Source organism: Pongo abelii, chromosome 20, assembly GCF_028885655.2.
Source record: "Pongo abelii isolate AG06213 chromosome 20, NHGRI_mPonAbe1-v2.0_pri, whole genome shotgun sequence".
Taxonomy (NCBI): Eukaryota; Metazoa; Chordata; class Mammalia; order Primates; family Hominidae; genus Pongo; species Pongo abelii.
This window is the reverse complement of record NC_072005.2, coordinates 62,589,623-62,602,484: the sequence shown is the minus strand read 5'-3', so window position 1 is coordinate 62,602,484 and position 12,862 is coordinate 62,589,623. Positions and strand designations below refer to the sequence as shown.

General features: G+C 39.2%; 1 protein-coding gene across 2 annotated transcripts in view; it reads left to right on the top strand.

The window, feature by feature from the left end:
- NLRP13 (NLR family pyrin domain containing 13) overlaps nt 1–12,862 on the top strand; it is a 42,861-nt gene that overhangs the window by 6,769 nt on the left and 23,230 nt on the right. For both annotated transcript variants that reach the window (XM_002829818.4, XM_009233159.4), the window contains exons 2-4: nt 1,971–2,039; nt 2,348–2,416; nt 3,027–3,092. In XM_002829818.4, coding sequence (XP_002829864.4) covers nt 1,971–2,039; nt 2,348–2,416; nt 3,027–3,092 — 204 coding nt within the window. The remainder of the gene's footprint in view (nt 1–1,970; nt 2,040–2,347; nt 2,417–3,026; nt 3,093–12,862) is intronic.

The window sequence follows — 12,862 nt, the reverse complement described above, 5'->3', positions numbered from 1 at the left end:
TCCCTTTTCTTTTCATTTTTTCCACCTATAGATATCCGTTGGCTCCAGCACCATTTGTTGAAAAGAGCTCTTTTTCTATTGAATTGCTTCTGCATCTTTGTCAAAAATCATTTGGCCAGGCTTGGGTAGAATTCATACTTTTCAAAATTATTTCATTATATACATAAAAGTTTTAAATTACTCTATATTCTTCATGCATTGCATTTTTAATTATGTAGGAATCATTTCCCAGTAAAGCATTTTTTTGGGGGGACCTTTAAGACAAGGCCAAGATTTCCCCCACCACCCTCCACATGGGCAGTGAGGTTTAATATGCAATGGGAACAGGAACCACATTGACTTCAGTGCATAATTATGTGTAAATCACCGGTGCTTCCCTACATTCAGGTGTTGCTAGGATTAGGATAAAGACACCACTAAGTAAATCTATGGAGCCTGGGGGAGTAATGTTGGGTGTGGGAAGGGTAGGCTGGTTCCCTAAAACATGCTCCTCTGGCATTTAAAACATACTCAGATAAGTGTGCCTCACCAGAGAATGGAGGAATGCCTAGGCCTGGTGAGTGACCGATGGAACTTCCATATGCCTGCTCTTCACTATTCGTTCATGTCCTTGCAAAGTTCCCTAAGCATGAGGGAGAATAAGCAAAAACTTACTAATTTTTAACCTTTGTTTTCTTTTTGAAGCCATGTACTGGTCCTGCTAGGCTGTTCATCTGGAATGGCCTGGCTTTTCTGACACGTGGTCCCAACTGAATCTAGAGTCTTAAATTTAATCTATGAAGAGCCAGATGGTGATGCCTGATACTTGACAGTAAAGCTATAACCTGGAAGGCTCACATCGTTGGATTTGTTTGCAACAGAAGAATGCCACCTGTCAAACAGTTGGCCTTTAGGATAAACAGAGCCAGTGAAGAGGGGAAAATCGTCTACTTTTCCTCTGCTTGGGCTATGCCTAGGAAAAGGTTCCCACTCTGGTTCCCTGCTTCCAGGAGGGTTAGAATTCAGGACAGACTTCAGCTTGAAGTATGTGGACGTAGGGCTCAGACTCCACAGGTAGGGTCTGTGGAGCTTTAGAGAGCTGGGATTATTTGGCCTAGGCTAACATGGGTGGAGAATGATGGATTCTTGTTCTTTGAAGGAACGTGGAACATCTGGAGGAAGTGCAGGACTCAGCTTGCTAACCAGAACAAGCCATGTAAACAGTGACAAGCAATGGAGTTGTAAATATTAGAGCCATATCTCTTTAGATGCAAATCCCTTACAAGGTATTGTCCCATAGCAGCTATGTACTACACAGTAAAATGAGTTTGGCCACTGTGAGTCATAGAAGAGGTCTTCTAGCTCATGAGGAAGGGGACACTGAGAGTGGTGATGTGCAGCAAATTGAGGGAGTTGGTTTGAACCCAATTTTTGGTGCTTTTATTCCTATGGTATTCTACTCCAAAGATATTAGAGTGGCTTCTCTGTGTGGGGTACTGTTCTACACACTTGGGATGAATCTGTGAACAGACTAGCCATCTCCCTAGACAGGCAATAGACATAATGCATAAATCACATGGTGTGTTAAAAGGTGACAAGTGCAAATGGAGGATAATGCAGATGGGAAGAGGCTAAGGTATGTGATTAAAGATTTAGGTGGTAGTCATGATTAGGCTTATCAGGCACCATTGTGGAGGTAAGATTTCAGCAGAGCCTTGAGAGTGAGCTAAGCAGATACCTGGGAATCCAGGCAGCAGGGAGGTCTGGAGCCAAGGCCCTGAGGCAGGAATGTGCTTAGCGTGTACTGTGGACTTTCCAGAGTGCACACTGCATCTTCAGTTGGGCTAATGGAGCTTGAGAAAACTGGAGGAATCAGACCTTCAAACTCCAGTTTGTCACAGAAGGAGTTGGTTCTACTGAGAGCCTCCATTATTGCTGGTCCATTTTCAGTCTGGGGTATTCTCATATGTCATCATCACTGTTTATTTCAGAGAATGTGCAGACCCAAGAGCTGCAAGATCCAACCCAAGAAGATGTAGAGATGCTAGAAGCAGCAGCAGGTGTGTACACTACTTTAAGTTGATAATGGACAGGTTGCTTGATGGAGCACTCATTCACTGATCCACATCCGCTGCCTACTCTGAAATTTCTTGAATTTATAGTGTATAAAAAATTAAAAACTTTCCAACTAATTCTTTCAGTATTGCTTATTAAATAATAACTTACTGTAAACTGGGCATACTGATTCCTCCAGTCTCTTCAATCCCGTTTGCCATAGAAAAAGTTGGTTCTACTGGGGGCTTCCATTATTGCTGGCCCATTTTCACTCTGGGGTACTTTCATATCTCATCGTCAACGTTTATTTCAGGGAACATGCAGACCCAGGGATGCCAAGATCCAAACCAAGAAGAACTAGAGGAGCTAGAAGAAGAAACAGGTGTGTACATAACTTTGTCGATAATTGACAGGTTGCTTGATGGAGCACTCATTTCATTGGTCCACATTTGCTGCCTACGCTGAAATTTCTTGAATTTATGGTACATAAAAAATTAAAAACTCTTTCCATCTAGTTCTTCCAGTATTTTTTATTAAATAATAACTTATGGCTGAGTAGAGCGGCTCATATCTGTCATTCCAGCACTTTGGGAGGCCGAGGTGGGCAGATCACTTGAAGTCAAGAGTTTGAGACCAGCCTGGCCAACATGGTGAAACCCCATCTCTACTAAAAATACAAAAATCAGCCAGGCCTGGTGGTGTGTGCCTGTAATCCCAGCTACTCAGGAGGCTGAGGCAGGAGAATCTCTTGAACCCGGGAGGCAAATGTTGCAGTGAGCCAAGATGGTACCACTGCACTCTAGCGTGGGCGACAGAGTGAGACTCTGTCTCTTAAAAATAAATAAAAAATATAAACTGGGTATTCTGATTCCTCCAGTCTCTTCACTCTCAAGTTTGCCATAGAAAGAGTTGGTTCTACTGAGAGCCTTTATCATTGTGGCCCGTTTTCAGTCTGGGGTATTTTCATATCTCATCATCACTGTTTATTTCAGGGAATGTGCAGGCCCAGGGATGCCAAGATCCAAACCAAGAAGAACCAGAGATGCTAGAAGAAGCAGGTGTGTATCCTACTTTATGTTGATAATGGACAGGTTGCTTGATGAGCATTGGTTTCACTAGGTCCAGAGTAGAGTTGCCTCCTACTGACATTTTCTTCAATTTGTGGTATGCAAGAAATTAAAAGCTCTTCCCAACTAGTTCTTCCAGTACAATTTATTGAAAAATGCTGGGTCCAACCCACAGACCCTGGCTGAATGATGGATGAAAAAATGCACTCAGACACAGATATCTAGCAAAAGAGCAGGCTAGGGGACTGGGCTGCCCACAGACACTGAGGAGTGTGCTGTAAAGAGTCAGCAGCTGCTGCCCTGACAAGCCGGCACTGCAGGCATTTATTTAGAACAGATTTAATGACAAAGGCCTTGAGTCAACACACTTGTGGGCAATTCACATGGTTGCGCCCCCTCCACCCCCGACTCCTGTGTGTGGGTGATGAAAGGCCAGGTTTCTGGAGAGATGATAAACCAGCTGTTCAGATAAACTCCCCTGCATTCTTTTGTACCTACTTCTTGGCCTTTGCCCCGGGGTAAGAACCACCGCCTTCAGCTCATTCTTCCCCGAAGCTTTGCAACGCCCCCTCCCCCAGCCATCCAAGAAGGTTTGCATTTTTCCTACAACTTCTCCCACCACCCTGACCAATCTCCTACAGAAAAATAGGTTACTATAAACGGGATTCTCTGTTTTTCCTGTAGGTTCTCACACACTGGTGTCTGCTTCTGGACTTGGTGCTTTTGTTAAATAACTGATATTGAGATTACCTTTTAACAGGTGAATTAATAGGCATGTGTAGTTTTTGTACCAGTGGCCCTATGGAGATTTTCATACTGAGAAAGTAAAACACACATTCTAGTACTAAGTTCAGTTTTATCAAAGAAGTACATGTGTATGTATACAAGCCCCAAAGAGTCACAGGGACATAGAGCTTGTAATGCAAAGCATCAATCCTCCCAGCCAGCTCTTGAGGTCTGCTCTATAGAGACATCCACCCACTACTCTTGGGGGCTGCCTCTGATATTTGTTTCTATGGTTGTAAGTGATTAATATTTCCTGCTATTTCTTAGTTTTCTGATCAGTTATCTACTGACTTCTTGTCACGGTGTAGGTATCTCTCTTCCCTTCTATCCTCCCATAACATTATCATTTCTCCTGTGTGTGGCAGCATCAGTGTTCAGTATCCTGGGCATATAAATTGATGCTGAGTCTTGCAATGAAGGTTGTGTGCTATAGTAGTTTCCTAGGTCCACTGTTAACCAATTGTATGACAAACTGGATAGCTTAAAACAACTCTGCTGGGCACGATGGCTCATGCCTGTAATCCCAGCACTTTGGGAGGCTGAGGTGGGTGGATCACGAGGTCAAGAGATCAAGACCATCCTGGCCAACATAGTGAAACCCCGTCTCTACCAAAAATACAAAAATTAGCTGGGTGTGGTGGTGTGTGCCTGTAGCCCCAGCTACTTGGGAGGCTGAGGCAGGAGAATTGCTTGAACCTGGGAGGCAGAGGTTGCAGTGAGCCAAGGTTGTGCCACTGCACTCCAGCCTGGCGACCGAGCAAGACTCCATCTCAAAAAAACAAACAAAAAAAATTCTTAGGCCAAATGATATAGTTTGGCTGTGTCCCCACCCAAATCTCATCTTCAATTGTAGCTCCTGTAATTCCCATGTGTCATGGGAGGGACCTGGTGGGAGGTAACTGATTCATGGGGTGGGTCTTTCCTTTGCTGTTCTCATGGCAGTAAGTCTCCTGAGATCTGATGGTTTTATAAAGGAGTTCCCCTGCACACGCCCTCTCACCTCCCAACATGTAAGTCATGTCTTTGCTCCTGCTTTGCCTTCTGCCATGATTGCGAGGCCTCCCCAGCCATGTGGAACTGTGAGTCCATCAAACTTCTTTTTCTTTATAAATTACCCAGTCTTGGGTAGGTCTTTACTAGTAGTGTGAGAACAGACTAATACACCAAATAACTGAAATCAGTGTGTCAGTAGAAAGGCTCTAGGGGAAGATCTGTTCTGGTCTCTTCCAGCTCTGGTGGCTGCCAGTCTTTCTTGGGTTGTGGCCTCATGACTCTCATCTCCACCTCTGTGGTCTCATTGCCACCTGCTATGTCTTTTCCTCTGGGTGTCTGTGCCTCATCTCCCTTTGCTCCTACTTTAGGATGATATGTGCAATTGTAGTAGCCCCCCAGGTAATCCAGGATAAGTTCCTCTTCTCCAGATCCTTAACTTAATCTCTTTTTCTGGGATCATATCAGGTAATGTTTATTATTCTTTTTCCATATACCTTTGTATGGATATGTCATGGTTTATATTTAACCTTTTCCTGTTGACAGAAATCTAGGCTTCCAGCTTTTTAAAAAACATTAAGCAATACTTTGATAAATGTCCATATCATATTGTGCATATCTACAGATATTTCTGTAGAAGACATTCTTAAAGTAGGACTCCTAGACAAAAAGATATATATATAATCTAAAGTTTATAGTCAAATTGATCCTCTAAAATGCTGTAACAAAATGTCATCCACTATGATATTGTGGGTGTCTTTTTCCTTCCAAGTATCAATAAAAATTCTTCCAAATATTTGCCAAATTAACAGAAATACTGTCTTGACTCAGTATGTGGTTTGCATTCCATTTTGTTACACGGATATATTGTGTAATGGTAAAGTCTGAGCTTTTGGTGGAGCCATCACCTGAATAGTCTACATCGTACCTATTAAAGGAATTTCTCGTCCCTCAACCCCCTCCTACCTTTCCACCCTTCTGAGTCTCCAACGTCTATTATTCCGTTCTATATGTACATATGTACACATGATTTAGTTCCAACTTATAAGTAAGAACATGCGGTATTTGTTATTCTGTGTCAGACTTATTTCACTTAAGATAATGGCCTCCAGTTCTATCCATATTGCTGTAAGATATATTATCTTTTATGAGTAGTATTCCTGGGTGTGTATATATGTGTATACATATATACATACATACATACATACATACATTTTCTTTATCCAGTCATCCATTAATGGACACTTAGGTTGATTCTGTATCTTTGCTATTGTGAATACTGCTGCAATAAACACAGGAGTGCAGGTATCTTTATGATATGACTTTTTTTTCTTAGAGTAGATACCCAATAGTGACACTGTTTGATCAAATGGTAGTTCTATTTTTAGTTCTTTGAGAAATATCCTAATATTTTCATAGATATTGCACTAATTTACTTTCACACCAACAGTGTACAAGTGTTCCATGTTCTGAATCCTTGCCAACATTTGGGGTTTTTCTACTGTGGCTTTAATTTGCATTTCTCTGCCTAGTGATAATGATCATTTTTTTTTTACATGTTTCTTGACTACTTGTATGTCTTTTAAAAAATGTCTGCTTGTGTCCTTTCTCCATTTTCGAATGGGATTTTATTTAAATTGAGTTCCTTGTAGGTTCTGGATATTAGCCCTTTGAATGTATACTTTGCAAATATTTTCTCCTATCCTGCAGGTTATCTGTTCACTTGATTACTTCTTTTGCTGTGTAGAAACTTCTTAAGTCACATCAGTTTATTTTTGTTTTTCTTGCATTTGTTTTTGAGGTCTTAGTCATGAATTCTTTGCCAAGGCAATGTTCAGAAAATTTTTCCCTACCTTTTCTTCTAGGATTTTTACAGTTTCAGGTCTTACATTTAAATCTCTACTCCATCTTGAGTTAGCTTTTGAATATGGTGAGAGACAGGGTCCAGTTTTATTTTTCTACATATGGCTAGCCTGTTTTCCCAGCACCATTTATTGAATAGAGTGCCCTTTCCCCAGTGTGTGTTTTTATTGACTTTGTGGAAGATCAGCTAGCTGTAGGTATGTAGCTTTATTTCTTGCCTCTCTATTCTGTTACATTGATCTATATGTTTATTTTTGTACTAGTACCATGCTGTTTTGTTTACTATATCCTGGTAGTATAATTTGAAGTCAGGTAATGTGATGCATACAGATTTGTCCTTTTTGCTTCCGATTGTTTTGGCTATTAGGGCTCTTTCTTGGTTCCATATGAATTTTAGGATTGTTTAATTCTGTGAAATATGTCCCTGGGAGTTTGATAGGAATTGCATTGAATCGATATATTGGAAAATATGGTCATCTTAATGACATTTATTCTTCTGATCCATGAGCATTACTTGTGTCATCTATAATTTCTCAAGTTTTTTGTAGTTTTCCTTGTGGAGATCTTTCACCTCTTTGGTTGAATATTTTCCTCAGGTTTTTTTTTTTAAGCTATTGTAAATGGATTGCCTTCTTAATTTGGTTCTCAGCTTGATCATTATGGAGTATAGAAAGGCTACTGATATTTGTACATTGCTTTATTTTAATACTAAGACTTTATGAATTTATCAAATCTAGGAGTCTTGAGTTTTCTAGATATAAGATCATATCATCAACAGATAATTTGGCTTCTTCCTTTATAATTTAGATACCTTTTATTTCTCTTGCCTGATTGCTCTGGCTGTGACTGGCCAGTACTGTGTTGAATAGGAGTGGTGAAAGTGGGCATCATTGTCTTGTTCCAGTTCTTGGGGAGAATGCTTTCAACTTTTTCCCATTCAGTATAATGTGGGCTGTGGATTTGTCATATGACTTTTATTAATTTGATATATGTTCCTTTGAAGCTTAGTTTGTTGAGGGCTTTTATCATGAAAGGATGCTGAATTTTACCAAATGCTTCTATGCATCTATGGAGATCATATAGTTTTTGTTTTTAATTCTGTTTATGTAGTGAATCGCATTTATTGATTTATGAGTATTGAATCATCCTTGTATTCCTGGATTAAAACCCACTTGGTCATGGTGTATTATCTTTTTTTATGTGTTGTTGGATCAGTTTTCTGGTATTTTGTTGAAGATTTTTGCACTTATGCTCATCAGGGATAGTGGTCTGTAGTTGTCTTTTTGTGTCCTTGTTGAGCTTTGGTATCAGGATGATACTGGCTTAATAAAGGAGTTAGAGAATACTCCCTCCTCTTCAACTTCTTTTTCTGCAACAGTATCAGTAGGATTGGTACCAGTTCTTTTTTGTATGTCTTGTAGAATTTGGTTGTGAAATGCATCTGGCACTCGGATTTTTTTGTTATTCCTTTTTTAAATTACTGATTCACTCACTCGTTGTTGATCTGTTCAGGATTTATATTTATTCCTGATTCAATCTTGGTAGGTTGTATGTTCCCAGAAATTTATCTATTTCTTCTTGGGTTTTTAGTTTGTGAGTATAGAGTTGTCCATTATAGTCTCTGATCATCTGTATTTCTGCGGTATCAGTTGTAATGTTTCCTTTTTGATTTGATTTTGTTTGAATCTTCTCTTCTTTCATTAGTTAGTATAGCTAGCCATCTATCAATCTTGTTTATTTTTTTAAGTAACTAGCCTTTGGTTTTATTGATCCTTCGTATTGTTATTTTGGTCTCTATTTCTGCTCTGATTTGTTATTTTTCTTCTAGCTTTGGGTCTGATTTGTTCTTATTCTTTTTCCTTGAGTTGCATTGTTAGGTTGTTAATTTGTGATTTTTTTAAATGTAAGCATTTAATGCTATAAACTTAAAACTGATTTTGCTGTATCACAGAGGTTTTGATGTCATTGGCCTAAAGATTGTTTAGGAGCAGTTGTTTAATCGGGAGTTTCTCTTGAGTTTGATTTCTAGTTTTATTTCACTGCAGTCTGAGAAGATACTTGATATAATTTCAATTTTTAAAATATTTATTGAGCCTTGTTTTATAGTCTAACATATGGTCTATTTCAAGGAATGTTCCATGCACTGATGAGAAGAATGTATATTCTGCAGTCGTTGAGTAGAAGGTTCTGTAAATGTGTGTTAGGTTCATTTATCTAAAGTCCAATTTAAGTTCAGACTTCCTTTGTTGATTTTCTGTCTTGATAATCTGTCTAGTGCTGTCAGTGAGGTGTTGAAGTCTCCCACTATTATTATTGTTTTGCTGTCTTTAGGTCTAATAATATTTGTTTTATGAATCTAGGTACTCTGGTATTGATGTATACATATTTAGGATTATTATATCTTCTTGAATTGATCCCTTTATCACTATATAATAACCTTCTTTGCCTTTTTTTAAACTGTTGCTGGTTGAAAGTCTTTCAACTAATATAAGTATAGCTACTCCAGTTTGCTTTTTGTGAAGCAAAGGGGTGAAAAGTGGAATCTTTTTCTACCCCTTTACCTTCAGTCTATACTGAAGTAAGATGAATTTTTTTTTAAGCAGCATAGATTTGGCTTATGTTTTAAAATCTATTCCTCCAATCTATATCATTTAAGAAGAGCATTTAATCCATGTATGTTGAAGGTTAATATTGATATATGACCTTTTTTCCAGTTACAATGTTGATTTCTAGTTGCTTTGCAGATTTTTTTTGTTGTTCTTTTTCTTTGTGATTTGATAGAATTCTGTCATGCTATCATGTGATTTCTTCTTTGTGTAACTGCTTTATAAGACTGGTGTATTTTATACTTTTGTGTGTTTTTGTGATGGCAAGTATCAACCTTTTACTTCCATGTTTAGAACTCCTTCAAGTATTTCCCGTAGTACAAGTCTAGTGGTGACAAATTCCCTCAGTGTTTGCTTGTCTGAGAAAGACTTTATGTCTTCATTTATAAAGCTTATTGTAGAAGGATACAAAACTTGGGGTTAACAGTTTATTTCTTTAAACAAAAGACCTTTGAAAATAGAATTCCAATTCCTTCTAGCTTGTAAGTTTTCTGCTGAGAAGTCTGCTGTTAGTCTGATGGGATTTGCTTCATGGGTGACTAGATTATTTTCTCTTACTGATTTTTTTAGGAGGTTTTTTGCTTCACATTACACTTAGTCTGATGAATAAATATCATAGTGAGGCCCTTCTTGCAATGCATTTTTTTGGAGTTCATTAAGCCTCTTATATTTGGATTCCTGGATCTCTTGCCAGAGTAGGGAAGTTTTTCTCAATTATTTCCACAACAGGTTTTTAAAACTTTTTGGTTTTTCTTCTCCCTCAGGAATACCTATGATTCATCAGTTCAGACATTGTATGTAGTCTCATACCTTTTGAAGGCTTTGTTCATTTTCTTAAAATCTTGTTTATTTTTGTCAGACTAAATTAATTTGAAAGACCTTCAAGTTCTGAGATTCTTTCCTCTTCTTTGTCTAATCTGTTGTTGAAACTTTCAGCTATATTTTGTAACTTCTTCAATGAGTTTTTCACTTCCAGAAGTTTTATTTGATTTTTATCTCAAAAATCTCTTTGATAAATTTCTCATTCATATCCTGAATTTATTTTCTGATTTCTTTGTACAGGTTTTATGATTTCTCTTGGATCTCACTGAGCTTCTTTAAAATCAGTATTTTAAATTATTTGGCATTTTTACATTTTCATATTGATTAGGATCCATTGCTAGAGAGTTAGTACAATCCTTTGGGGGTATCATAACACCTGGGTTTTCTTCATATGCCAAGAATTGTATATTAGTTTCTTATCTGAAGAAACTATCACTTCTTATTTTTGCATGTACTGTTGTTTAGATGGGACCATTTTTCCCTGGAGGATGTGACTGTAATGTATGTTTAGTAGGGTCATTTGGCTTTTCTGAGTGCTTTCATTGACAAAGACTGTATAAATTCCTTGGTTATAGACAGTATTAGTGCAGTGGCTTTCTAAATGTGGTTTTAGTAGTGGTTTGCTAGGTGTGTGAGTAGGCTCTTGATCTCCTGTGGGGCCAGGTTAGTGAGGTCTTAACGCTTATCTGGTTCCCAAGCACTGTTTACTTGTATTAGCAGCTTTTGTACTGGGTTGTATAGTTTGACATCTAGTCCAGTAGATGACACTTGCAGGTTAGAGCCAGCTGCAGCAGTTGCAGTAGCTTTTATGCTTGACTGTTGTTTACCAGGAGAAACTTTCTTGTGCATCAGGCAATGGGCTGGTCTGTAGAATGCATAGTGGCTCGGGCTCCATGATCAGCCATGGAGGGGTGAGAGTGAAGTTGGGTGGAGCTGGACAAGGCAAGCCTATCCTAGCTGATCTCTGCTGGCCGAGTTGGCTTCTCTTCCTTTTTCTGTGCCCCAGCTTCTTCCTATGAGTTCTCTGTTTGGCTTGAGTATTCTCTCCTGATACTCTATTTGAATTGTGATTATCTATTTGTTTTGTTTGTTTTTGAGACAGAGTCTTGCCCTGTTGCCCAGGCTGGAGTACAGTGGTGCGATCTTGGCTTGCTGCAACCTCCGCCTCCCAGGTTCAAGTGATTCTCCTGCCTCAGCCTCCTGAGTAGCTGGGATTACAGGCGTGTGCCACCACACCTGGCTAATCTTTGTATTTTTAGTAGAGATGGGGTTTCAGCATGTTGGCCAGGCTGGTCTTGAACTCCTGACCTCTGGTGATCCAGCTGCCTTGGCCTCCCAAAGTGCTGGGATTACAGGCATGAGCTACTGCACATGGCTATAATTACCTATGTGTAATGTTGGTTCTAAGAACTGGCACCCAATGTCTCCAGTCAGCCATCTCAAACCTCCTCAATCCACAATACTTACTTTTTCTTTGTGGCAAGAACACTTAAAATCTACTCTTTCTGAAATGTTGAACTATATAACATTGTTATTAACTACAGTTATGTTGCTATGCAATACATCACAGAACTCATTCCTGTTGTCTACTGGAAACTTTGTATCCTTTGCTCAAAATTTCTCCTTTCCCTCTCTTTTTCCCACGCCATTCCCCAGCCTCTAGTAATCACCACTTTACTCTCTACTTCTGAGTTTTACTTTTTTATATTCTACATATAAGTGAAATCACCTGGCATTTGTCTTTCTGTGTCTGACTTATTTCACTTGGCAAGAAGAAATCAGTATGTCAGAGATTTTCACTCCCATGTTCATTGCAGCACTATTCACAATAGCCAAGATATGAAATCAACCTAAGTATCCATCAGCAGATGAATGGATAAAGAAAATAAGGCCTATAGATGCAATAGAACACTATTCAGCCTTTAAAGAGAAGGAAATTCTATCATTTGTGACAACATGGATGAACCTGGATATTATGGTAAGTGAAATAAGTCAGGCACAAAAAGGCAATTACTGCCCCATCTCACTAATATATGGGATCTAAAAATCTTGAACTCATAGAAAGTAGCATGGTGATTACCATTCATTCCTACATTTTTTTACAGATATGTAATAGTTACATCTGCTTATGGGGTATATTCTACAAATACATTCTAGTCTGCCAGGTGCCCACTTTCACTTAGATGAAGATAGTATTAGCTTTCTACCTGTTTTCTCTGCCTCCTTTCCTACACTGATGCATCATAATCTATTCTTTATAAAACCTGGAGTTTTAAAAATGTAAATTACAGCATCTCATTCGTTGGTTTTTGAAGCAAAGATATTCACAACCCAGCCTCCTACCACATGCCTTGGTCACTGTACTCTAGAATGCTCATTTCTGTCTCAGCATACTTAGCAGGCCCCAGAAGGCCTCTAAGAATCCCTAGCTCAATCCCTCCTCACCCCAGCCTCTCTAGAGGTCCTGGCCCTTGTGCTGTGACTGGCCCCACCGTAGTCATTTTGGGAAGAAACCCAGGAATGGGGAGAATGGGAGAGACAAAGCCTTGATCTTCAGGGCAACCTAGAGTCCAAGCCCTCACCAGCTGAAGCTGTCTGGGCACAGGGACCAGGGAAACTGGCAGGCTCTACAGTTACTGATTGCCTTGTGAGTCGAGTCGGGTCAGCCTTCGGTGAGTGGGGGACTCTCATCTG